The sequence below is a fragment of the Salmo salar genome, chromosome 21 (genome assembly GCF_965601325.2).
Source record: "Salmo salar chromosome 21, fSalSal1, whole genome shotgun sequence".
NCBI classification, from domain to species: domain Eukaryota; kingdom Metazoa; phylum Chordata; class Actinopteri; order Salmoniformes; family Salmonidae; genus Salmo; species Salmo salar.
The window spans coordinates 28,366,171-28,390,629 of NC_138311.1; the positions used below are offsets into that span (position 1 = coordinate 28,366,171).

At 44.7% G+C, this 24,459-nt stretch overlaps 1 protein-coding gene across 4 annotated transcripts in view; it reads right to left on the reverse strand.

The window, feature by feature from the left end:
- Positions 1 to 24,459, reverse strand: part of LOC106582129 (unconventional myosin-XVI) — a 225,771-nt gene that overhangs the window by 54,029 nt on the left and 147,283 nt on the right. For all 4 annotated transcript variants that reach the window (XM_082967086.1, XM_082967085.1, XM_045704630.2 and 1 more), the window contains exons 26-27: positions 22,414 to 22,494; positions 13,618 to 13,823 (exon numbers count right to left, since the gene is read on the reverse strand). In XM_082967086.1, the coding sequence (XP_082823212.1) occupies positions 13,618 to 13,823; positions 22,414 to 22,494 (287 nt within the window). The remainder of the gene's footprint in view (positions 1 to 13,617; positions 13,824 to 22,413; positions 22,495 to 24,459) is intronic.

The following is a 24,459-nucleotide window of genomic DNA, read 5'->3' on the forward strand; positions in this document are numbered from 1 at the left end:
CTTCCAGAAGGACAACCATCTCTGCAGCACTTCACCAATCAGGCCTTTATGGTAGTGTGGCCAGACGGGAGACACTCCTCAGTAAGGCACATGACAGCCCGCTTGGAGTTTGCCAAAAGGCACCCAAAGGACTCTCAGACCATGAGAAACAAGATTCTCTGGTCTGATGAAACCAAGATTGAACTCTTTGGCCTGAATGCCAAGCGTCACATCTGGAGGAAACCTCGCACCATCCCTATGGTGTAGCACGGTGTTGGCAGCATCATGCTGTGGGAATGTTTTTCAGCGGCAGGGACTGGGAATCTAGTCAGGATCAAGGCAAAGATGAACAGAGCAAAGTACATAGAGTTCCTTGATGAAAACCCGCTCCAGAGCACTCAGGACCTCAGACTGGGGCTAAGCTTCACCTTCCAACAGAACAACGACCCTAGGCACACAGCCAAGACAACGCAGGAGTGGCTTCGGGACAAGTCTCTGACTGTCCTTGAGTGGCCCAGCCAGACCCCGAACCCGATCGAACATCTCTGGAGAGACCTGAAAATACATCTGCATCGACCCTCCCCATCCAACCTGACAGAGCTTGAGAGGATCTGCAGAGAAGAATGGGATAAACTCACCAAATACAGGTGTGCCAAGCTTGTAGCATCATACCCAAGAAGACTCAAGGCTGTAATCGCTGCCAAAGGTGCTTCCACAAAGTAGTGAGTAAAGGGTCTGAATACTTATGTAAATGTGATATTTCCGGGGTTTTTTTTTATACATGAGCAAAAATGTTTAAAAAAACTGTTTTTGCTTTTGTCATTGTGGGGTATTGTGTGTAGATTGATGAGCGAAGAAAAAAACATTTAATACATTTTAAAATTAGGCTGTAACTGTCACATACGTCGTAAAGATGGGACCAAGGCGCAGCGGGAATGTGAATACTCATCTTCTTTATTAAGATGAAAAACCAAAACAAACACTTAAACAAAAACAACGACGAGAAAACAGTCCTGTGAGGCACACAGCTAGACTTGGAACAACTATCCACAAATCCCATGGACAAAATACCCCTATTAAATAGGACCTTCAATTAGAGGCAACGAGAAACAGCTGCCTCCAATTGAAGGTCAAACCAATAAACTAAGCATAGAAATAGACTAACTAGACACAGACATAGAAATAGACTAACATAGAACATTGCCCAACAGACCCCGAAACACACTAACCAAACACCCCCTGCCACGCTCTGACCAAACTACAATAACAAACAACCCCTTTTACTGGTCAGGACATGACAGTAACGTACCAAAATGTGAAAAAGTCAAGGGGTCTGAATAGTTTCCGAATGGACTGTATGAGGTGAAATGCCACAGTGTACCACCACACCAGCAAAATGTGTGACCTGTTGCCACAAGAAAAGGGCAACCAGCAGAGCACAAACAACATTGTAAATACAACCTATATTTATCTGTTTATTTATTTTCTCTTTCATACTTCAACTATTTGCACAATGTAACAACATTGCCAATAATTTAATATTTTAAATCTCTATACTCTTTAATATTTTTGTGAGTGTAATGTTTACTGTTAATTTTTGATTGTTTATTTCCCTTGTTAATTTTCCTTTTGTTTATTGTCTATTTCACGTGCTTTGGCAATGTAAACATATGTTTCCCATTCCAATAAAGCCCTTTGAATTGAATTGTATTGATATGGTGAGGGAGAGATGGGGAGAGGATGGAGGAGGGAGATAGAGAGACATGGGGGACAGAAAGAGAGAGAGAGGTGGATGAGAGAGAGAAAGAGAGATGGAGGGAGCTCAAACATATACCTCTTCTCAGTATTGAGGAATGATTCTGGGAATCAAAGAAAGAGGTGCGAATGGTAGAAAAACTCTCTCCCTCTTTCACAAGGACTAAAATACATGTACAGTATATCCCAGAAGCAGACAGGAATACCCAGTAATAACTGAGAGATTAGGTGTGATAGAAGGGATGAAGGGGATTACAAATAAAAGGGAAAGGAAGAAAAAAAGAGAGATATAATGATCAAGTTTACTGGAGGACACTATGAACCTCTTCAGAAAGTTACTCTGACATGTTACAGACTTGCACGTGTACAGTACCAGTTAAAATTTTTAGAACACCAACTCATTCAAGGGTTTTCATTATTTTGACTATTTTCTACATTGTAGAATAATAGTGAAGACATCAAAACTATGAAATAACACATATGGAATCATGTAGTAACCAAAATAGTGTTAAACAAATCAAAATATACAGTGCTGTGAAAAAGTATTTGCCCCCTTCCTGATTTCTTATTTTTTTGCACATTTGTTACACTTAAATGTTTCAGATCATCAAACAAATGTAAATATTACACAAAGACAACCCAAGTAAACACAAAATGCAGTTTTTAAGTGATGATTTTATTTATTAAGGGAAAAAAGCTATCCGAACCTTCATGGCCCTATGTGAAAAGTAATTGCCCCCTAAACCTAATAACTGGTTGTGCCGCCCTCAGCAGCAACAACTGCAATCAAGCGTTTGTGATAACTCGCAATGAGTCTTTCACATCGCTGTGGAAGATTTTTGGCCCACTCTTCTTTGCAGAATTGTTTTAATTCAGCCACATTGGAGGGTTTTCGAGCATGAACCTCCTTTTTAAGGTCACACCACAGCATCTCAATTGTATTCAAGTCCGGACTTTGACTAGTCTACTCCAAAACCTTCATTTTGTTTTTTTTAAGCCATTCAGAGGTGGACTTGCTGTGTGTTTTGGATCATTGTCCTGCTGCAGAACCCAAGTGCGCTTCAGCTTGAGGTCACGAACTGATGGCCGGATATTCTCCTTCAGGATTTTTTGGTAGAGAGCAGAATTCATGGTTCCATCTATCACAGCAAGTCGTCCAGGTCCTGAAGCAGCAAAGCAGCCCCAGACCATCACACTTGCACCACCATATTTGGCTGTTGGTATGATGTTCTTTTTCTGAAATGCTCTGTTACTTTTACGCCAGATGTAACGGGACGCACACCTTCCAAAATGTTCAACTTTTGTCTCGTCAGTCCACAGAATATTTTCCAAAAAGTCTTGGGGATCATCAAGATGTTTTTTGCCAAAAGTGAGACGAGCCTTTATGTTCTTTTTGGTCAGCAGTGGTTTTCGCCTTGGAACTCTGCTATGGATGCCATTTTTGCCCAGTCTCTTTCTTATGGTTGAGTCATGAACACTGAACTTAACTGAGGCAAGTGAGGCCTGCAGTTCTTTAGATGTTGTTGTGGGTTCTTTTGTGACCTCTTGGATAAGTCGTCGCTGCGCTCTTGGGGTAATTTTGGTAGGCCGGCCACTCCTGGGAAGGTTCACCACAGTTCCAAATTTTCTCCATTTGTGGATAATGGCTCTCACCGTTGTTCACTGGAGTCCCAAAGCTTTAGAAATGGCTTTGTAACCTTTTCCAGACTGATAGATGTCAATTACTTTGTTTCTCATCTGTTCCTGAATTTCTTTGGATCGCGGCATGATGTCTTGCATTTTGAGATCTTTTGGCCTACTTAACTTTGTCAGACAGGTTCTATTTAAGTGATTTCTTGATTCAACAGGTCTGGCAGTAATCAGGCCTGGGTGTGGCTAGTGAAATCGAACTCAGCTTTCCAAAAAATGTGATTAACCACAGTAAATTCATGATTTAACAAGTGGGGCAATTACTTTGTCACATAGGGCCATGAAGGTTCGGATAGCTTTTTTCGCTTAATAAATAAAATGATCACTTAAAAACTGCATTTTGTGTTTACTTGGGTTATCTTTGTGTAATATTGACATTTGTTTGATGATCTCAAACATTTAAGTGTGACAAATGTTAAAAAAAAAGAAATCAGGAAGGGGGCAAATACTTTTTCACAGCACTATATTTTATATTTGAGATTCTTCAAATAGCCACCCTTTGACAGTTTTGCACACTCTTGGCATTCTCTCAGGTAGTCACCTGGAATGCATTTAAATTAACAGGTGTGCCTTCTTAAAAGTCAATTTGTGGAATTGATTTTATTGTTAATGCATTTGAGCCAATTATTTGTGTTGTGACAAGGTAGGGGTGGTATACAGAAGATAGCCCTACTTGGTAAAACACCAAGTCCATATTATGGCAAGAGCAGCTCAAATAAGCAAAGAGAAACGACAGTCCATCATTACTTGCAGTCACAAAATCAATCAAGCACTATGATAAAACTGGCTCTCATGAGGAACACCACAGCAATGGAAGACCCAGAGTTACCTCTGCTGCGGAGGATAAGTTCATTAGAGCGACCAGCCTCAGAAATTGCAGCCCAAATACATCAACTGTTCAGAGGAGACTGTGTGAATCAGGCCTTCATGGTCAAATTGCTTCAAAACAACCACTACTAAAGGACACCAATAAGAAAAAGAGACTTGCTTGGGCCAAGAAACACGAGCAATGGACATTAGACCGGTGGCAATTTCTCATTTGATCGTGAGTCCAAATTTGAGATTTTTGGTTCCAACCGCTGTGTCTTTGTGAGACGCGGTGTGGATGAACGGATGATCTCAGCATGTGTATTTCCCACTGTAAAACAATAAGGAGGAGGTGTTATGGTGTGGGGGTGCTTTGCTGGTGACACTGTCTGCGATTTATTTAGAATTCAATGCACACATAATCAGCATGGCTACCACAGCATTTTGCAGTGACACGCCATTCCATCTGGTTTGGGCTTAGTTGGACTGTCATTTGTTTTTCACAGGACAATGATCCAACACACCTCCAGGCTGTGTAAGGGCTATTTTACTAAGAAGGAGATTGATGGAGTTCTGCATCAGATGACCTGGCCTCCACAATCCTCTGACCTCAACCAAATTGAGATGGTTTGGGATGAGTCGGATGGCAGAAGTTTTAGAACACCTACTCATTCAAGTGTTTTTCTTTATTTTTACTATTTTCTACATTGTAGAATAATAGTGAAGACATCAAAAATATGAAATAACACATTATGGAATCATGTAGTAACCAAAAAAGTGTTAAACAAATCCAAATATCTTTTCAATTTGAGATTCTTCAAAGTAGCCACCCTTTGCCTTGATGACATCTTTGAACACTCTTGGCCTTCTCTCAACCAGATCACCTGGAATGCATTTACAACAGTCTTGAATTAGTTCCCACATATGCTCAGCACTTGTTGGCTGCTTTTCCTTCACTTTGCGGTCCAACTCATCCCAAACCATCTCAATTGGGTTGAGTTTGGGTGATTGTGGAGGCCAGGTCAACTGATGCAGCACCCCATCACTCTCCTTCTTGGTCAAATAGCCCTTACACAGCCTGGAGATGTTTTGTGTAATTGTCCTGTTAAAAAACAAATGATAGTCCCTCTAAGCGCAAACCAGATGAGATGGTGTATCTCTGCAGAATGCTGTGGTTGTCATGCTGGTTAAGTGTACCTTTAAATCTAAATAAATGACAGAGTGTCACCAGCAAAGCACCCCCAAACCATCACACCTCCTCCTCCATGCTTCATGGTGGGAACCGCACATGGGGAGATAATCCATTCACCTACTCTGAGTCTCACAAAGACACAGTAGTTGGAACCAAAAATCTAATCAGACCAAAGGACAGATTTCTACCAGTGTAATGTCCCTTGCTCATGTTTCTTGGCCCAAGCAAGTCTCTTCTTCTTATTGATGTCCTTTAGTAGTGGTTTCTTTGCAGAAATCTGACCATGAAGGCCTGATTCACGCAGTCTCCTCTGAACAGTTGATGTTGAGATGTGTCTGTTACTTGAACTCTGTGAAGCAATTATTTGGGCTGCAATATCTGAGGCTGGTAACTGTAATGAACTTATCCTCTGCAGCAGAAGGTCTTCCTTTCCTGTGGCGGTCCTCATGAGAGCCAGTTTCATCATAGCGCTTGATGGTTTTTGCGACTGCACTTGAAGAAACTTTCAAAGTTCTTAAAATGTTCCGCATTGACTGACCTTCAGGTCTTAAAGTAATGATGGACTGTCATTTCTCTTTGCTTATTTGAGGTGTTCTTGACATAATATGGACTTGGTCATTTACCAAATAGTGCTATCTTCTGTATACCACCTCTACTGTACCTTGTCACAACACAACTGATTGGCTCAATCGCATTGAGAAGGAAAGGAATTCCACAAATGGACTTTTAACAAGGCACACCTGTTAATTAAAATGCATTCCATCTCATAAAGCTGGTTGAGAGAATGCCAAGATTGTGCAAAGCTGTCATCAAGGCAAAGGGTGGCTACTTTGAACATCCTCAAATATAAATATGTTGAACACTATTTTGGTTACTGTATGATTCCATAATTGTTATTTTATAGTTTTGATGTCTTCACTATTTTTCTACAATGTAGAAAATGGTCAAAATAAAGAAAAACCCTGGAATTAAAAGTTGTGTCCAAACTTTTGACTGTTACTGTACCTCTTGATTTAAACATGTGCACACTCAGATAGACTTGTACAACTAGGCCTGCTATCACTTAGCATATCTTAGCTGGCAACATTTTATTTAACGAATGCCAGTCCTAATTAACCATAGGCTATAGGATATACAGTTGAAGTCGGAAGTTTACATACACTTAGGTTGGAGTCATTAAAACTTGTTTTTCAACCACTCCACATATTTCTTGTTAAAACAAACTATAGTTTTGGCATGTCGGTTAGGACATCTACTTTGTGCATGACACAAGTCATTTTTCCAACAATTGTTTACACACAGATTATTTCACTTATAATTCACTGTATCACAATCCAGTGGGTGTAACAACTGTCTTCAAAAATGGACCAAGGCGCAGCGGGTATGTGGATACTCATATTTTAATTCCAAAAAGGAGTAAAGCATCCACCGGACAAAAACAATACACAAGACAGGAACAGTCTTGCAGGCACACAAAACGCAATGCAAGAACAACTACCCACAACCCCAAAGAAAAACACACACTACTATATAGGACTCCCAATCAAAGGCAACTCAACACACCTGCCTTCAATTGGGAGTCCAATCACACACACAACATTTAACCTGTTGGGGCTAGGGGGCAGTATTTTCACGGCTGGATAAAAAAAACGTACCCGATTTAATCTGGTTACTAATCCTACCCAGTAACTAGAATATGCATATACTTATTATATATGGATTGAAAACACCCTAAAGTTTCTAAAACTGTTTGAATGGTGTCTGTGAGTATAACAGAACTCATTTGGCAGGCAAAACCCTGAGACATTTTCTGACAGGAAGTGGATACCTGATGTGTTGAATTACCTTTAAGCCTATGCCATTGAAACACACAGGGGCTGATTAATGTTTTGGCACTTCCTATTGCTTCCACTAGATGTCACCAGCCTTTACAAAGTGTTTTGAATCTTCTACTATGAGATCTGACCGAACAAGAGCCTTGGAACGGTGATGGCCGATTAGACTCTGGCGCGCGAGGTCATGTTGGGTACCCTCGTTCCAATTCGTTTTAAAAGAGAATGCATTCGTCCACCTTGAATATTATTCATGTTCTGGTTAAAAAAGGCACTAATGATTTATGCTATACAACGTTTGACATGTTTGAACGAATGTAAATATATTTTTTCCCCTCGTTCATGAAGTGAAGTCCGGCGGGCTTAGATCATGTGCTAACAACACAGAGCTTTTTGGACATAAATTATGAGCTTTTTTTAACAAAACTACATTCGTTATGGACCTGGGATTCCTGGAAGTGACATCTGATGAAGAGAATCAAAGGTAATGGATTATTTACATAGTATTTTCGATTTTAGATCTCTCCAACATGGCCGTTTGTCTGTATCGCAAAGCGTATTTTTCTGGGCGCAGTGCTCAGATTATTGCAAAGTGTGATTTCCCAGTAAGGTTATTTTTAAATCTGGCAAGTCGATTGCGTTCAAGAGATGTAAATCTATAATTCTTTAAATGACAATATAATATTTTACCAATGTTTTCTAATTTTAATTATTTAATTTGTGGTGCTGACTTGACTGCCGGTTATTGACGGGAAACGATTTCCTGAACATCAACGCCATAGTAAAACGCTGTTTTTGGATATAAATATGAACTTGATAGAACTAAAAATGCATGCATTGTCTAACATAATGTCCTAGGAGTGTCATCTGATGGAGATTGTCAAAGGTTAGTGCATCATTTTAGCTGGTTTTATGCTTTTGGTGACGCCTGTCTTTGAATTGACAAAACATTACACACAGCTATTGTCAATGTACTCTCCTAACATAATCTAACTTTATGCTTTCGCCGTAAAACCTTTTTGAAATCGGACAACGTGGTTAGATTAAGGAGATGTTTATCTTTCAAAGGGTGTAAGATTGTTGTATGTTTGAAAAATTTGAATTTTGACATTTATTTGGTTTCAAATTTGCCGCTCTTGAAATGCACCTGCTGTTGATAGGGTGCACCACGGGTGGCACGCTAGCGTCCCACATAGCCCCAAGAGGTTAACACACACAAACCCCCTGCCACATCCTGACCAAAACTAACACAATTATGCCCTCTGCTGGTCAGGACGTGACAGTACCCCCCCCCCCTCAAGGTGCAGACCCCGGAATGCACCTAAAAGAAAAAACAAACCCCCAAACAACAAAAAATATCCCCCTAAACAATAAGGGAGGGAAGGGAGGGTGGCTGCCATCACCGACGGCACTGTGCTACACCCTGCCTCCCCAACCCACCTATCCTGTAGGTGGCTTAGGTGCAGGACGTGGACCTCGCTCCACCTTCGGCGTCGCCCACTTCGGTGGCGCCAATAGCTGCGCCGGGCAGACGGGCCACTCGGGCTGACCCTGGCAGACGGACCACTCTGGCTGGGCCGGAAGACATGCGTGCCACTCGGGCTGGACCAGAGGACAGGCGGGCCACTCGGGCTGGGCCGGAGGACAGGCGGGCCACTTGGGCTGGGCCGGAGGACAGGCGGGCCACTCGGGCTGGACCGGAGGACAGGCTGGCCACTCGGGCTGGGCCGGAGGACAGGCGGGCCACTCGGGCTGGGCCGGAGGACAGGCGGGCCACTCGGGCTGGGCCGGAGGACAGGCGGGCAACTCGGGCTGGGCCGGAGGACAGGCGGGCCACTCGGGCTGGGCCGGAGGACAGGCGGGGCACCCTGGCAGATCCGGGCAGGCGGGCCACTCTGGCAGCTCCGGGCAGACGGGCCACTCTAACTGAGCCGGGCAGTCGGGCCACTCTGGCAGCTCCGGGCAGTCGGGCCACTCTGGCAGCTCCGGGCAGTCGGGCCACTCTGGCAGCTCCGGGCAGTCGGGCCACTCTGGCAGCTCCGGGCAGTCGGCTCTGGCAGCTCCTGACTAGCGGGCGGCTCTGGCAGCTCCTGACTAGCGGGCGGCTCTGGCAACTCATGACTGGCGGGCAGCTCTGGCGACTCATGACTGGCGGGCAGCTCTGGCGACTCATGACTGGCGGGCAGCTCTGGCGACTCATGACTGGCGGGCAGCTCTGGCGACTCATGACTGGCGGGCAGCTCTGGCGACTCATGACTGGCGGGCAGCTCTGGCGACTCATGACTGGCGGGCAGCTCCGGCGACTCATGACTGGCGGGCAGCTCCGGCGACTCTTGACTGGCGGGCAGCTCCGGCGACTCTTGACTGGCGGGCAGCTCTGGCGACTCTTGACTGGCGGGCAGCTCTGGCGACTCTTGACTGGCGGGCAGCTCTGGCGACTCTTGACTGGCGGGCAGCTCTGGCGACTCCTGACTGGCGAGGCTAGGCTGACGCACTAGGCGCCTGATGCGTGGGGCTGGTACTGGACGTGCCAGCCTGGAGACACGCACCTCCATGCTAGTGCGTATAGCGGGAAACACCGGACCGTCGAGGCGCACTGGCGGTCTTGGGCGCAGGTTTGGCATCACCCCTTCCGGCTCAATGCTCACCTCGCCCTGGCACATGCGGGGCGCTGGTACAGGGCGGACTGGGCTGTGCGTATGTATAGACGAGATGGTGCGTACCTCAGCGTAACATGGCGCCCTCCACCTCATACGCACCTCCCTGTAATCATGGGTAGCTGGCTTACGGCTCTTCCTTGGCCTGGCCAAACTACCCATGTGCCCCCCCCAAATTTTTTTATTGGGGGTGCCTCTCGGGTTTCCTACCCAGCCGTGTTCCCTCATACCGCTGCCGTTGGTTCCTCTGTCCTGCTGCCTCCACTCTCCTGAGTGCCTCCACCTGTTCCCATGGGAGGCGATCCCTTCCGGCCAGGATCTCTTCCCAAGTGTAGGCTCCCTTGCTGTCCAGGATGTCCTCCCATGTCCATTCATCCACCCGATGCTCCTTCCTCTTCCGCTGCTTGGTCCTTCTGTGGTGGGTAGTTCTGTAACAACTGTCTTCAAAAATGGACCATGTGGATACTCATATTTTAATTCCAAAAAGGAGTAAAGCATCCACCGAACAAAAACAATACACAAGACAGGAACAGTCTTGCAGGCACACAAAATGCAATGCAAGAACAACTACCCACAACCCCAAAGAAAAACACACACTACTATATAGGACTCCCAATCAAAGGCAACTCAACACACCTGCCTTCAATTGGGAGTCCAATCACCCACACAACATTTAACACACACAAACCCCCTGCCACATCCTGACCAAAACGAACACAATTACGCCCTCTGCTGGTCAGGACGTGACAGTGGGTCAGAAGTTTACATACACTAAGTTGACTGTGCCTTTAAACAGCTTGGAAAATTCCAGAAAATGATGTCGTGGCTTTAGAAGCTTCTGATAGGCTAATTGACATCACTTGAGTCAATTGGAGGTGTACCTGTGAATGTATTTCAAGGCCGACCTTCAAACTCAGTGCCTCTTTGCTTGACATCATGGGAATATGAAAAGAAATAAGCCAAGACCTCAGAAAATTAATTGTAGACCTCCACAAGTCTGTTTCATCCTTGGGAGCAATTTCCAAACGCCTGTAGGTAACATGTTCATCTGTATAAACAGTAGTACACAAGTATAAACACCATGGGATCATGCAGCCGTCATACCGCTCAGGAAGGAGACTTGTTCTGTTTCCAAGAGTTGATTGTACTTTGGTGCAAAAAGTGCAAATCAATCCCAGAACAACAGCAAAGGACCTTGTGAAGATGCTGGAGGAAACAGGTACAAAAGTATCTATATCCACAGTAAAACAAGTCCTATATCGACATAACCTGAAAGGCCGCTCAGCAAGGAAGAAGCCACTGCTCCAAAACCGCCATTAAAAAGCCAGACTACGTTTTGCAACTGCACATGGGGACAAAGATCGTACTTTTTGGAGAAATGTCCTCTGGTCTGATGAAACAAAAACAGAACTGTTTGGCCATAATGACCATCGTTATGTTTGGAGGCAAAAGGGGGAGGCTTGCAAGCCGAAGAACAGTATACCAACCGTGAAGCACGGGGGTGGCAGCATCATGTTGTGGGGGTGCTTTGCTGCAGGAGGGACTGGTGCACTTCACAAAATAGATGGCATCATGAGGACGGAAAATTATGTGGATATATTGAAGCAACATCTCAAGACATCAGTCTGGAAGTTAAAGTTTGGTCGCAAATGGGTCTTCCAAATGGACAATGACCCCAAGCATACTTCCAAAGTTGTGGCAAAATGGCTTAAGGACAGCAAAGTCAAGGTATTGGAGTGGCCATCACAAAGCCCTGACCTCAATCCTATAGAAAATTTGTGGGCAGAACTGAAAACGCGTGTGCGAGCAAGGAGGCCTACAAACCTGACTCAACTACACCAGCTCTGTCAGGAGGAATGGGACGAAATTCACCCAACTTATTGTGGAGTGCTTGTGGAAGGCTACCCGGAACGTTTGACCCAAGTTAAACAATTTAAAGGCAATGTTACCAAATACTAATTGAATGTATGTATACTTCTGACCCACTGGGAATGTGATGAAAGACATAAAAGCTGAAATAAATCATTCTATCTACAATTATTCTGACATTTCACATTCTTAAAATAAATTGGTGATCCTAACTGACCTAAGACAGGACATTTTTACTCTGATTAAATGTTAGGAATTGTGAAAAACTGAGTTTAAATGTATTTGGCTAAGGTGTATGTAAACTTCTGAATTCAACTGTACATCCTACAGGTTAAACAATATAGCTCTGATTTTCTCCCCATTATAACTGTCAGAGGGTGGTAAATAACAGTGATTCCATTGAAAAGGGGAAAATATTAGCTTTCCAACAATACCAGAAGTATTTCTACACTCCTAATGTTCAGCAAAAAGCATTTGTTTTTCCTATTGGAAAAAAATCAACAACTTGCTATTGCTAACAGCAAGAGGGCCAAACAGATGACAGCTCACATGGCAAAATAGAGCTTCTGATGTGATCAGAGCAAAAATAACCGATATAAAAGCAAAGATTATCAAAGACATTATTGTTTGTAATTGAGGTTAGTTTGTTACAATTGAAGTGTTCTGGCTGTGCATCAGTTCAAAAGAGAGACTGAGATGATTGATTGAATCTGTGTGGGAGAGCCAGATTAACTAAATCAGCCTGCGCAACAGAAAGAAGTTATCGGCCAATGAGAGGATTGCATTATATTCTGCAAAGAGATGCATGCTTATGATTGGACAAAACTTATGAAATGGAGCTTAACGTCAAATTTAATGACCTTTACTCTCACGTGGAATCCTTGTCTTTCCGTTAACTAAAATGAAAATTATTGTTCTTTTCAATGCATCTCGTCTCGTTATCGTCATACATTTTCGTCAGGAAAAAGAGGTAGTTGATGAGTGTTTTTCATCATAGTTATTGTCGACAAAATGTACACTGCACCCATCCCACACACACACACACACTGTTTCCCATCTCCTCAAGACATCCTGTATGAGATTAGTGTTATTGATTGAGACCACTTTGTGCTTGCTACATTAAGGATCACAGTGACCTGTCAGTTAGCTATGAAAGAGCGAGAGCCAGAGAGAGAGAGAGAGAGAGAGGGAGAGAGAGAGAGAGACATGTTGTCTCTATGTAAAGATGGACTGTAATTCTGTCCAGGTCACACAGACCTGAAGAACCATTAAGTAGATCACTTCCACCTGACCATTGTGTGTCTGTGTGCGTGTGTGCATGAGTGTTTGTGTGGGGGGGAACCCAACAGCAGTAAAATGTGTGCCGTAAAAGGCCCATTAGAAATGAGAAGGCAGAGAGAAGGCAGAGTCTTTAAGATCTTCCCTATGGTGCTTCCCATCCCCCCTATCACACAGACCCCTACACAGAGGCCACAGTGACCCACCACACTCACAGGCCTGGTTCCATTTCAGCCCATAGCCCCTTCCCCTAGCCTCTACCCCTTTAGTCTTCACAGATCTGTAAATATTGGATAGGTGGAAGCATATGATGGAAGCTACCCAAGTCCTATAGCAAGGCAAGGTGGACCCATAACCATCTTGTTTTCAACTATCAGATTTATTACGATTTTCAGACAATTTCCCAATCCCCGTTGTTTAGAGATCTAAAGAGATCGGATAGGGGCCTAAATGGAATCACACCACAGAGGCCAAGATAAATCCATTATGCATCATTGTAATATATTTTGTACTATGTCTAGTTTAACAGCAGCAGCCTGTAATGTATTGTGCCACCTACCTGGTGAGGAAGCCGTTGAAGGGCAGGCGTACAGGGTAGCCATAGCGGATCATCCGGACCATCTCCAGCACCCCTACATACTGCATCTGGGTAGACACGTGGAAACTGTCAAAGCAGTCCGCCGTGCCCCTGCTGTTGGGGCGCACACACTCCACAAAGTGAGGGGTACACGCCTGTAGCTTACTGACCACATCTGACAAAGAGTTCTGAAAGGAGGAGGGGTGAGGGGGGAGAGATGGAGGGAAAGAAAGAGCGTTTCATGTTAAAATTCATGTTCCTTAAGCATTTGAATTGACCCAATTCCTCACTCCCTTGCCACATTAACACAGCAATGGTGTTGGTATCAGCTTCATGGCAACATGGTTCCATTTATCCCTCTAGAGCAGGTATTCCCCCAGGCGTACACAGAATGCCGTCGGGGGAATGCCAAATGAAAATGTGATTCACATTTTTCAACAAAAAATATTCTTCACATTTTCAAACAGTAGCTTTATATTTTCCAACTGGGCTATACATTTGGGTGAGGATTTTTTCTCGCCTCAGTGGCCTCGTTTCTCTGCCCAAATCTAGTGTTTAGCGAAATAACAACACAATGTCAAATGCAGGTAGCCTAGTCAAATAATTAACATCCAATCACATTAACCATTACTCTTTTGCAGGAAATCTTCACTCTTGCACAGACATTTAGAAATGAAACATGACATTTTGAAAAATAGGCCACGGGAGTTTTTGGAGCGAGAATAAAGACGACTTTCGAGTAGTAAGACGTGTAAAAGCAACAGATAGAAGGCTAGAAGCATCTTATATGGTGAGCTACTGAGTGGCTAGTACAGGTAAGACCCATGCTATTGTGGAAGACTTAATTATTCCTGCTGCCACGAATATGGCTGGGACAATGCTAGGGGAAAAGGCCAAAAAAAACTATACAGACAATGATTTCATCAAACAACACTGTTTCACAACGCATCAGTGACATGGCAGGAGGTGTTTTGAAACAATTACTGCTTTGCATACAAGCCAGTGAATTATATGCGTTACAGATGAGTCAACAGACACGGCGGGCCTGGCACAGCTCCTGGTATATGTCCGTTACGTTTATGGGGGCTCAATTAAGGAAGACATCCTCTTCTGCAAACCACTGGAAACCAGGACAACAGGAGAGGATATTTTTAAAGCCCTGGTTAGCTTTGTGACCTCAAATGGACTTTGGTGGTCAAGATGCGTTGGTTTCTGTACTGATGGCGCAAAAGCCATGACAGAGAGACATGAGACAGAGTGGAGTGGTAACGCGTGTGCAAGCAGTTGCTCCCGACGCCACTTGGGTACACAACAGCATCCACCGAGAGGCTCTTACTGCCAAGGGAATGCCTGACAGCTTGAAAGACGTTTTGGACACTACAGTGAAAATGGTTAACTTTGTTAAAGCAAGGCCAAGGAAGTCTTGTGTATTTTTTGCATTATGCAATGATATGGGCAGCAACCATGTAACGCTTTTACAAGCATTTTTGTTGAATTGAGAGACGAGCTTAAAGTTTTCTGACCATCATTTTCACTTGTCTCACACAACTGGCCTATCTGGGTGATGTTTTTTCTCACCTGAATGAGCTGAATCTAGGATTACAGGCACTCGCCACGACTAAACTCAGCAAAAAAAGAAATGTTCTCTCACTGTCAACTGCGTTTATTTTCAGCAAACTTAACATGTGTAAATATTTGCATGAACATAAGATACAACAATTGAGATATAAACTGAACAAGTTGCACAGACCTGTGACGAACAGAAATTGAATAATGTGTACCTGAACAAAGGTGGGAATAAAATCAAAAGTAACAGTCTGTATCTGGTGTGGCCACCAGCTGCATTAAGTACTGTAGTGCATCTCCTCCTCATGGACTGCACCAGATTTGCCAGTTCTTGTGGTGAGATGTTACCCCACTCTTCCACCAAGGCACCTGCAAGTTCACGGACATTTCTGGGGGGAATGGCCCTAGCCCTCACCCTCCGATCCAACAGGTCCCAGACGTGCTCAATGGGATTGAGATCCGGGCTCTTTGCTGGCCTTGGCTGAGCACTGACATTCCTGTCTTGCAGGAAATCACGCACAGAACAAGCAGTATGGCTGGTGGCATGGTCATGCTGGAGGGTCATGTCAGGATGAGCCTGCAGGAAGGGTACCACATGAGGGAGGAGGATGTCCGCGACTCATCAGTGAAGAGCACTTTTTGCCAGTCCTGTCTGGTCCAGCAACGGTGGGTTTGTGCTCATAGGCAACGTTGTTGCCGGTGATGCCTGGTGAGGACCTGCCTTACAACAGGCCTACAAGTCCTCAGTCCAGCCTCTCTCAGCCTATTGCGGACAGTCTGAGCACTGATGGAGGGATTGTGCGTTCCTGGTGTAACTCGGGCAGTTGTTGTTGCCATCCTGTACCTGTCCCGTCGGTGTGATGTTCAGATGTACTGATCCTGTGCAGGTGTTGTTACACGTGGTCTGCCACTGCAAATAAGATCAGCTGTCCATCCTTTCTCCCTGTAGCGCTGTCTTAGGCGTCTCACAGTACGGACATGGCCACATCTGCAGTCCTCATGCCTCCTTGCAGCATGCCTAAGGCACGTTCACGCAGATGAGCAGTGACCCTGGGCTTTCTTTCTTTTTTCTTTCTTTTGGTGTTTTTCAGAGTCAGTAGAAAGGCCTCTTTAGTGTCCTAAGTTTTCATAACTGTGACCTTAATTGCCTACCATCTGTAAGTTGTTAATGTCTTAAAGATCGTTCCACAGTTGCATGTTCATTATTTTTTATGGTTCAATGAATAAGCATGGGAAACAGTGTTAAAACCCTTTACAATGAAGATCTGTGAAGTTATTTGGATTTTTACGAATTATCTTTGAAAGACAGGGTCCTGAAAAAGGGGTGTTTCTTTTTTTGCTGAGTTTATATTCAATGTGTGGGACAAAATTGAGGCTAAGAAGTTGGAGCTCTTTTCAGTCTGCATTAACAAGGACAACACACAGGTTTTTCCATCATTGTATGATTTGTTGTGTGCAAATGAACTCATGCTTACGGACAATGTCAAATGTGATATAGCGAAGCACCTGAATGAGCTGACTGCGCAATTACGCAGGTACTTTCCCGAAACGGACGACACAAACAACTGGATTCGTTATCCCTTTCATGCCCTGCCTCCAGTCCACTTACTAATATCTGAACAAGAGAGCCTCATCGAAATTGCAAGAAGCGGTTCTGTGAAAATGTAATTTCATCAGAAGCCACTGCCAGATTCCTGGATAGGGCTGCGCTCAGAGTTTTTTGCCTTGGCAAATCGCGCTGTAAAGACTGATGCCCTTTGCAACCACGTACATATGTGAGAGTGGATTCTCAGCCCTCACAAGCATGAAAACTAAGTACAGGCACAGGCTGGGTGTGGAAAATGATTTAAGACTGAGACTCTCTCCAATACAACCCAACATTGCAGAGTTATGTTCATCCTTTCAAGCACACCCTTCTCATTAACCTGTGGTGAGTTATTCACAATTTCTGAAGACCAAATAAGGTTTTATATGTAAGATGGCTAAATAAAGAGCAACATTATTGATTATTATAATATTATTATTTGTGACCTGGTCCTATAAGAGCTCTTTGTCACTTCTCACAAGCCGGGTTGTGACAAAAACTCACACTCATTCTTATGTTGAATACATGTATCGTATAGTGTGTGTGTGGCAGGTTTACAATGATGGCAAAAAACAACATTTGAAAGTGGCCTGACCCTGGTGCTAGAGGGGGTACCCAGCTGGAGGTTGAATGTTTGAAGCGGTACGAACTAAAATAAGTTTGGGAACCACTGCTCTAGAGGGCCAGTTCCTCAACCTGGGCTAGTTGCTCAACCTGGGATAGTTCCACAACCTGGTATAAATTCCTCAACTTGGGCTAGTTCCTCAACCTGGGTTGGTTCCTCAACCTGGGTTGGTCCCTCAACCTAGGCTAGTTCCTCAACCTGGGTTACATCCTCAGCCTGGGTTAGTTCCTCATCCTGGGCCAGTTCCTCAACCTGGGATAGTTCCTCAACCTGATATAAATCCCTCAACCTGATATAAATCCCTCAACCTATGTTAGTTCCTCAACCTGGGATAGTTCCTCAACCTGGGATAGTTCATCAACATGATATAAATTACACAACCTATGTTAATTCCTCAACATGGACTGCTTCATCAACCTGGGCCAGTTCCTCAACCTGGGCCATTTCCTCAACCTGGGCCAGTTCCTCAACCTGGGCCAGTTCCTCAACCTTGGCCAGTTCCTCTACCTCGACCAGTTCCTCATTCTTGGTTAGTTCATCAACCTGGGTAAGTTCATCAACCTGGGTGGTTCCTCAACCTTGGCTAGTTCCTCATCTCTTATATATCCTCACCTCACCTCTTACATATCCTCACCCTGGGTTAGTTCCTCATCCTGAGCCAGTTCCTCATCCTGGGCCAGTTCTTCAACATGGGCCAGTACCTCCTGATATAAATGTATCAACCTATGTTAGATCCTCAACATGGGCTGGTTCATCAACCTGGGCCAGTTCCTCAATCTGGGCTAGTTCCTCAACATGGGCTAATTCCTCAAACTGGGCCAGTTCCTCAACCTGGGCCAGTTCCTCATCTTAGGATAGTTCCTCAAACTGGGCTAGTTCCTCAACCTGGGCTAGTTCCTCAACCTGGGCCAGTTCCTCAACCTGGGCCAGTTCCTCAATTTAGGATAGTCCCTGAACCTGGTATACATTCCTCAACCTGGGATAGTTCCTCAACCTGACCTGGTTCATCCCCGTAGGCTAGTTCTTCAACCTGGGTTACATCCTCAACCTGGGCTGGTTCCTCAACCTGGGTTAGATCCTCAACCTGGGATAGTTCCTCAACCTGGGCCAGTTCCTCAACCTGGGATAGTTCTTCAACCTTGTATAAATTCCTCAACCTTGGCTAGTTCTTCAACCTAAATAAGCACCTCAAACTGGGATAATTCCTCAATCTGGGATAGCTCATCAACCTGGGTTAGTTCATCAACCTGGGCTGGTTCCTCACCCTCGGTTAGTTCCTTAACCTGGGCCAGTTTCTCATCCTGGGCCAGTTCCTCATCCTGGGTCAGTTCCTCAACCTGGGCCAGTTCCTCAACCTGGGCCAGTTCCTCAACCTGGGATAGTTCCTCAACCTGGGATAGTTCCTCAACCTGGGCCAGTTCCTCAACCTGGGCTAGTTCCTCAACCTGGGCCAGTTCCTCAACTTTGGATAGTTCCTCATCCTAGGCTAAGTCCTCAACCTGGGACAGTTCCTCAACCTGGGCCAGTTCCTCAATCTGGGCCAGTTTTCAACATGGGCTAATTCCTCAAACTGGGCCAGTTCCTCAACCTGGGCCAGTTCCTCAACCTGGGCTAGATCCTCAACCTGGGCAATTTCCTCAACTTTGGATAGTTCTTCAACCCGGGCTAGTTCCTCAACCTGGGCCAGTTCCTCAACTTTGGATAGTTCCTCATCCTAGGCTAAGTCCTCAACCTGGGCCAGTTCCTCAACCGGGCTAGTTCCTCAACCTGGGCCAGTTCCTCAACCTGGGCCAGTTCCTCAACCTGGGCCAGTTTCTCAAACTTGGCCAGTTCTTCTACCTCAGCCAGTTCTTCTACCTCAGCCAGTTCCTCAACCTTGACCAGTTCCTCAACCTTGGCCAGCTCCTCAACCTCGGCCAGCTCCTCAACCTCGGCCAGCTCCTCAACCTCGGCCAGCTCCTCAACCTCGGCCAGTTCTTCTACCTCAGCCAGTTCCTCATTCTGGGTTAGTTCATCAACCTGGGTTAGTTCATCAACCTGGGTTAGTTCATCAACCTGGGTGGTTCCTCAATCTAGGCTAGTTCCTCAACCTGGGCCAGTTTCTAATCCTGGGCCAGTTTCTCATCCTGCGCCAGTTCCTCATCCTGCACCAGTTCCTCATCCTGGGCCAGTTCTTCAACATGGGCTAATTCCTCAAACTGGGCCAGTTCCTCAACCTTTGCCAGTTCCTCAACCTGGGCCAGTTCCTCAACTTGGGCCAGTTCCTCAAACTGGGCGAGTTCCTCAACTTAGGATAGTTCCTCAACCTGGTATAAATTCCTCAAACTGGGATAGTTACTCATCCTGGGTTAGTTTCTTAACCTGACCTGGTTCCTCAACTAAGGCTATAATTTTAATGGTAGGTTTATTTGAACAGTGAGAGACAAAATAACAACAAAAAAATCCAGAAAAACGCATGTCAAAAATGTTATAAAATGATTTGCATTTTATTGAGGGAAATAAGTATTTGACCCCTCTGCAAAACATGACTCAGTACTTGGTGGCAAAACCCTTATTGGCAATCACAGAGGTCAGACGTTTCTTGTAGTTGGCCACCAGGTTTGCACACATCTCAGGAGGGAATTTGTCCCACTCCTCTTTGCAGATCTTCTCCAAGTCATTAAGGTTTCGAGGCTGACGTTTGGCAACTCGAACATGCAGCTCCCTCCACAGATTTTCTATGGGATTAAGGTCTGGAGACTGGCTAGGCCACTCCAGGACCTTAATGTGGTTCTTCTTGAGCCACTCCTTTGTTGCCTTGGCCGTGTGTTTTGGGTCATTGTCATGCTGGAATACCCATCCACGACTCATTTTCAATGCCCTGGCTGAGGGAAGGAGGTTCTCACCCAAGATTTGATGGTACATGGCCCCGTCCATCGTCCCTTTGATGCGGTGAAGTTGTCCTGTCCCCTTAGCAGAAAAACATCCCCAAAACATAATGTTTCCACCTCCATGTTTGACAGTGGGGATGGTGTTCTTGGGGTCATAGGCAGCATTCCTCCTCCTCCAAACACGGCGAGTTGAGTTGATGCCAAAGAGCTCCATTTTGGTCTCATCTGACCACAACACTTTCACCCAGTTGTCCTCTGAATCATTCAGATGTTCATTGGCAAACTTCAGACGGGCATGTATATGTGTTTTCTTGAGCAGGGGGACCTTGCGGGCGCTGCATGATTTCAGTCCTTCACGGCGTAGTGTGTTACCAATTGTTTTCTTGGTGACTATGGTCCCAGCTGCCTTGAGATCATTGACAAGATCCTCCCGTGTAGTTCTGGGCTGATTCCTCACCGTTCTCATGATCATTGCAACTCCACGAGGTGAGATCTTGCATGGAGCCCCAGGCCGAGGGAGATTGACAGTTCTTTTGTGTTTCTTCCATTTGTGAACAATCGCACCAACTGTTGTCACCTTCTTACCCAGCTGCTTGGCGATGGTCTTGTAGCCCATTCCAGCCTTGTGTAGGACTACAATCTTGTCCCTGACATCCTTGGAGAGCTCTTTGGACTTGGCCATGGTGGAGAGTTTGGAATCTGATTGATTGATTGCTTCTGTGGACAGGTGTCTTTTATAAGGTAACAAGGTGATATTAGGAGCACTCCCTTTAAGAGTGTGCTCCTAATCTCAGCTTGTTACCTGTATAAAAGACACCTGGGAGCCAGAAATCTTTCTGATTGATAGGGGTCAAATACTTATTTCCCTCATTAAAATGCAAATCAATTTATAACATTTTTGACATGCGTTTTTCTGGATTTCGTTGTTGTTATTCTGTCTCTCACTGTTCAAATAAACCTACCATTAAAATTATAGACTGATCATTTCTTTGTCAGTGGGCAAATGTACAAAATCAGCAGGGGATCAAATACTTTTTCCCCTCACTGTATGTGGTCAGAGGTCGCCAAGACAACAGTGAGTGAGGAGTGAGGTCACGTCATGCGTGTGATGAAGGGGTCTGATTGGTTAGGGTGTGTTGTCTCTGTACGGACCAGCAATACAAATACCCGTCCTGACTAAGGCTGTGAGAGAGTGTCAAAGTGTGTTTCTCAGATATACACTGGTGCCACTCCATCATGCTTCTTACCACTGCCTAATGACGTGGCTCTCTACTGTAAATGTTTGTGAGTAGGCTACTGTACCGAGAGCCGTGACGTCAGAAACTTGCCCACACACACACACACACGCAAACACACACGCACACACACACGCACATACACACGCACATACACACGCACACACACACACACACACACACACACACACACACACACACACACACACACACACACACACACACACACACACACACACACACACACACACACACACAGAGGAGCCCATTGTTCATTGTTCATTCATACATTCAGAGGGCTTTATGCTTGGGTGGATACAGCATCATTCTTCAGTCCACCCTCACCTTCTCTCCTCTCCTTCTCCCCCTCTCCTTCTCTCCATTCCTTGTAAGACCACAACTCCTGCCTGCAGGCAGCACACTGCCCTCATTCAAACCACCAACCATCACTCACACTAAAGCTACTTCCATGTTAAGCCACCATCACATCACATTGGATTTAGTGGTGTGGACATTGGAACGCGATCTGCCTTTGTTTTACACTTGTGGGGCAGAGATCCATCTAAATGAATAGTGTTGTTTCATATGGATCAACTACGAATTACTACCACATTTTATAGACTTCCGTTGTAATTGGTTATGGTTCAGAGATATGGGTCATGGGTTGCATCCAAAATGGCACCATATTCCCTATAGCGTACATTGCATTTCACCAGAGGAAAATAGCGCACTCCATGCAGCCAGGGTCATGGTCAGGGTCAGCTAAAGAGAATGAATGACTTTAGTCTTTGGATTGAGGTAAGTGTTAGGATTAGGGTTAGGATCCCTACTGGGTAAAGTGCTTGGGTTATTATGGTTGTGGTTTGGTCCATTGTTGTGCTACTACTTAATGCTTACCCTCAGCTGCACAGCAACCGTAACTGGACCACACCTCTCCAGCCTCTGCAGGAAAGATGTTGCTCCCTTCTTCTTCAAGAGCTGAGAGAGAAAAAGAGGAGGAGGGGAAGAGGGAGAGAGAGAGGGAAAGAGAGAGAGAGAGCGAGAGGGAGAGAGGGAAGAAACGAGGAGGGGGATGGCGCTATTAGAGAGCTATGAATAGTGAATATTCACAATACAAGTTGGTTGACCCGTGCTCTGGAGACACCATGTGATGCAGTCCTATGAATACGGCCAAATCATAATACGGTCATTTATGGCAAGATCTATAAAGCCAATTTCCATTACGGTCATACATCTATACGCTATTCAATGTCCTCCTCCTCTACTTCAACCATTCAGTGCCATACAACAATGTACTGTACCATATCATCATATTACCATTATTACAATTCTGAATTATAATATCTTTGATGATGGATGTAAATCCATGAGCTTCTTTATAGCAGTGTTTAACTACAGTGCAGTAATATTGTGCAACGTTACGTCATGTTATTATTACGGTCTTTGTTAACATAGGGAAAGAGTGAAGGTCTTGCGTAAGCCTTTCCTCTATATGATTAATGAGGAGGGCCATTGGGTTCAGCCTTCAGCAGGTTATGCAATACAGAGGCAATTATAGTGCACATACACACACTCAAGCACATGCACAGACACACACACGTGCACAGACACACATACTTGTACAGACACACACACATGCACAGACACACGCTCAGCGAGTCCTACTAGTTACTACCCTATTAGAGTTGACCTGAAAATAGAGAGAGAGAGAGAGAGAGAGAGAGAGAGAGAGACAGAAAGAGACAGAGAGAGAGAGACAGAGAGAGAGAGACAGAGAGACATAGAGAGTTCATATGCCTTTGGGCTAAAGAGTAGGAACACAGACCTCACGAAAGAAATTGGAAATACCAACAAAAATAAATAAGGAAATCATCTCAGCATAGAAAAATATCTTCCTGTATGCTAACTATATCCCCCCACTAGAATCTCCATACTTCAATGAAGACAGCTTCTTCATCCTAGAAGGGGAGAGCAATCATTTCCAGACCTAGGGACATGTACTAGTCTGTTGCAACCTAAACGCCAGAACCTGACTCCCTTAGCATGCAGGGGGAGGAACACCTACCTGGAGGTGACCACAATACACTCCCCAATATGCCCCCCTAGGCACAACTTAAAAAACAAACAAAAAAGTAAAGCAGCTCTGTCGCACGCTGGGTCTGTACATAGTCAATGGTAGGCTTCGAGGGGACTGCTGTGGTGGTACACCTACAGCTCATCTCTTGCAGCAGTACTGTTGAATACTTTATCAATGACCTCAACCCAGAGTCTCTCAGAGCCTTCACAGTCAGCCCACTGACACCCTTATCAGGTTACAGCAAAATCACAGCCTACTTGAACAATACTCAATCACAAGGTATAAAAGTTGAACAAACTGCATACTATTAAGAAATGCTGTAGATGGAAGGAAAGTAGTGTAGAAATCTACCACAAAACAATTAGCCAACAGCAGATTCCTTTTAGACAACTTCCTTGACAAAATGTTTCACTGCAATAGTGAAGGTGGAAACTTGGCAGTAGGAAGCCTAAACAGTATATTTGACCTCTCTGCTTCCCTTATTAAATCTAAAAATTTCAATCAGACAACCTAAGAAAATTAATAACAATGAAAAAAGGTTTGATGAAGAATGCAAAAAACCTTAGGAAGAAATTGAGAAACCTATTCAAACAAAAACACAGAGACCGAGAAAACCTGAGCCTACGCCTTCACTATGGTGAAACACGAAAAAAGGAAAGAAATAAACTAAGGAAAAAGAAAGAACAGCAAGTCAGAAATCAGCTCAATGTAATTGAAGAATCCATAGATTCTAACCACTTCTGGGAATATTGGAACACACTAAACAACAACATGAAGAGCTATCTATCAAAAATGGAGATGTATGCATAAACCACTTCTCCAATCTTTTTGACCCTATAACAAAGAACAAACAGCAAAAACATATA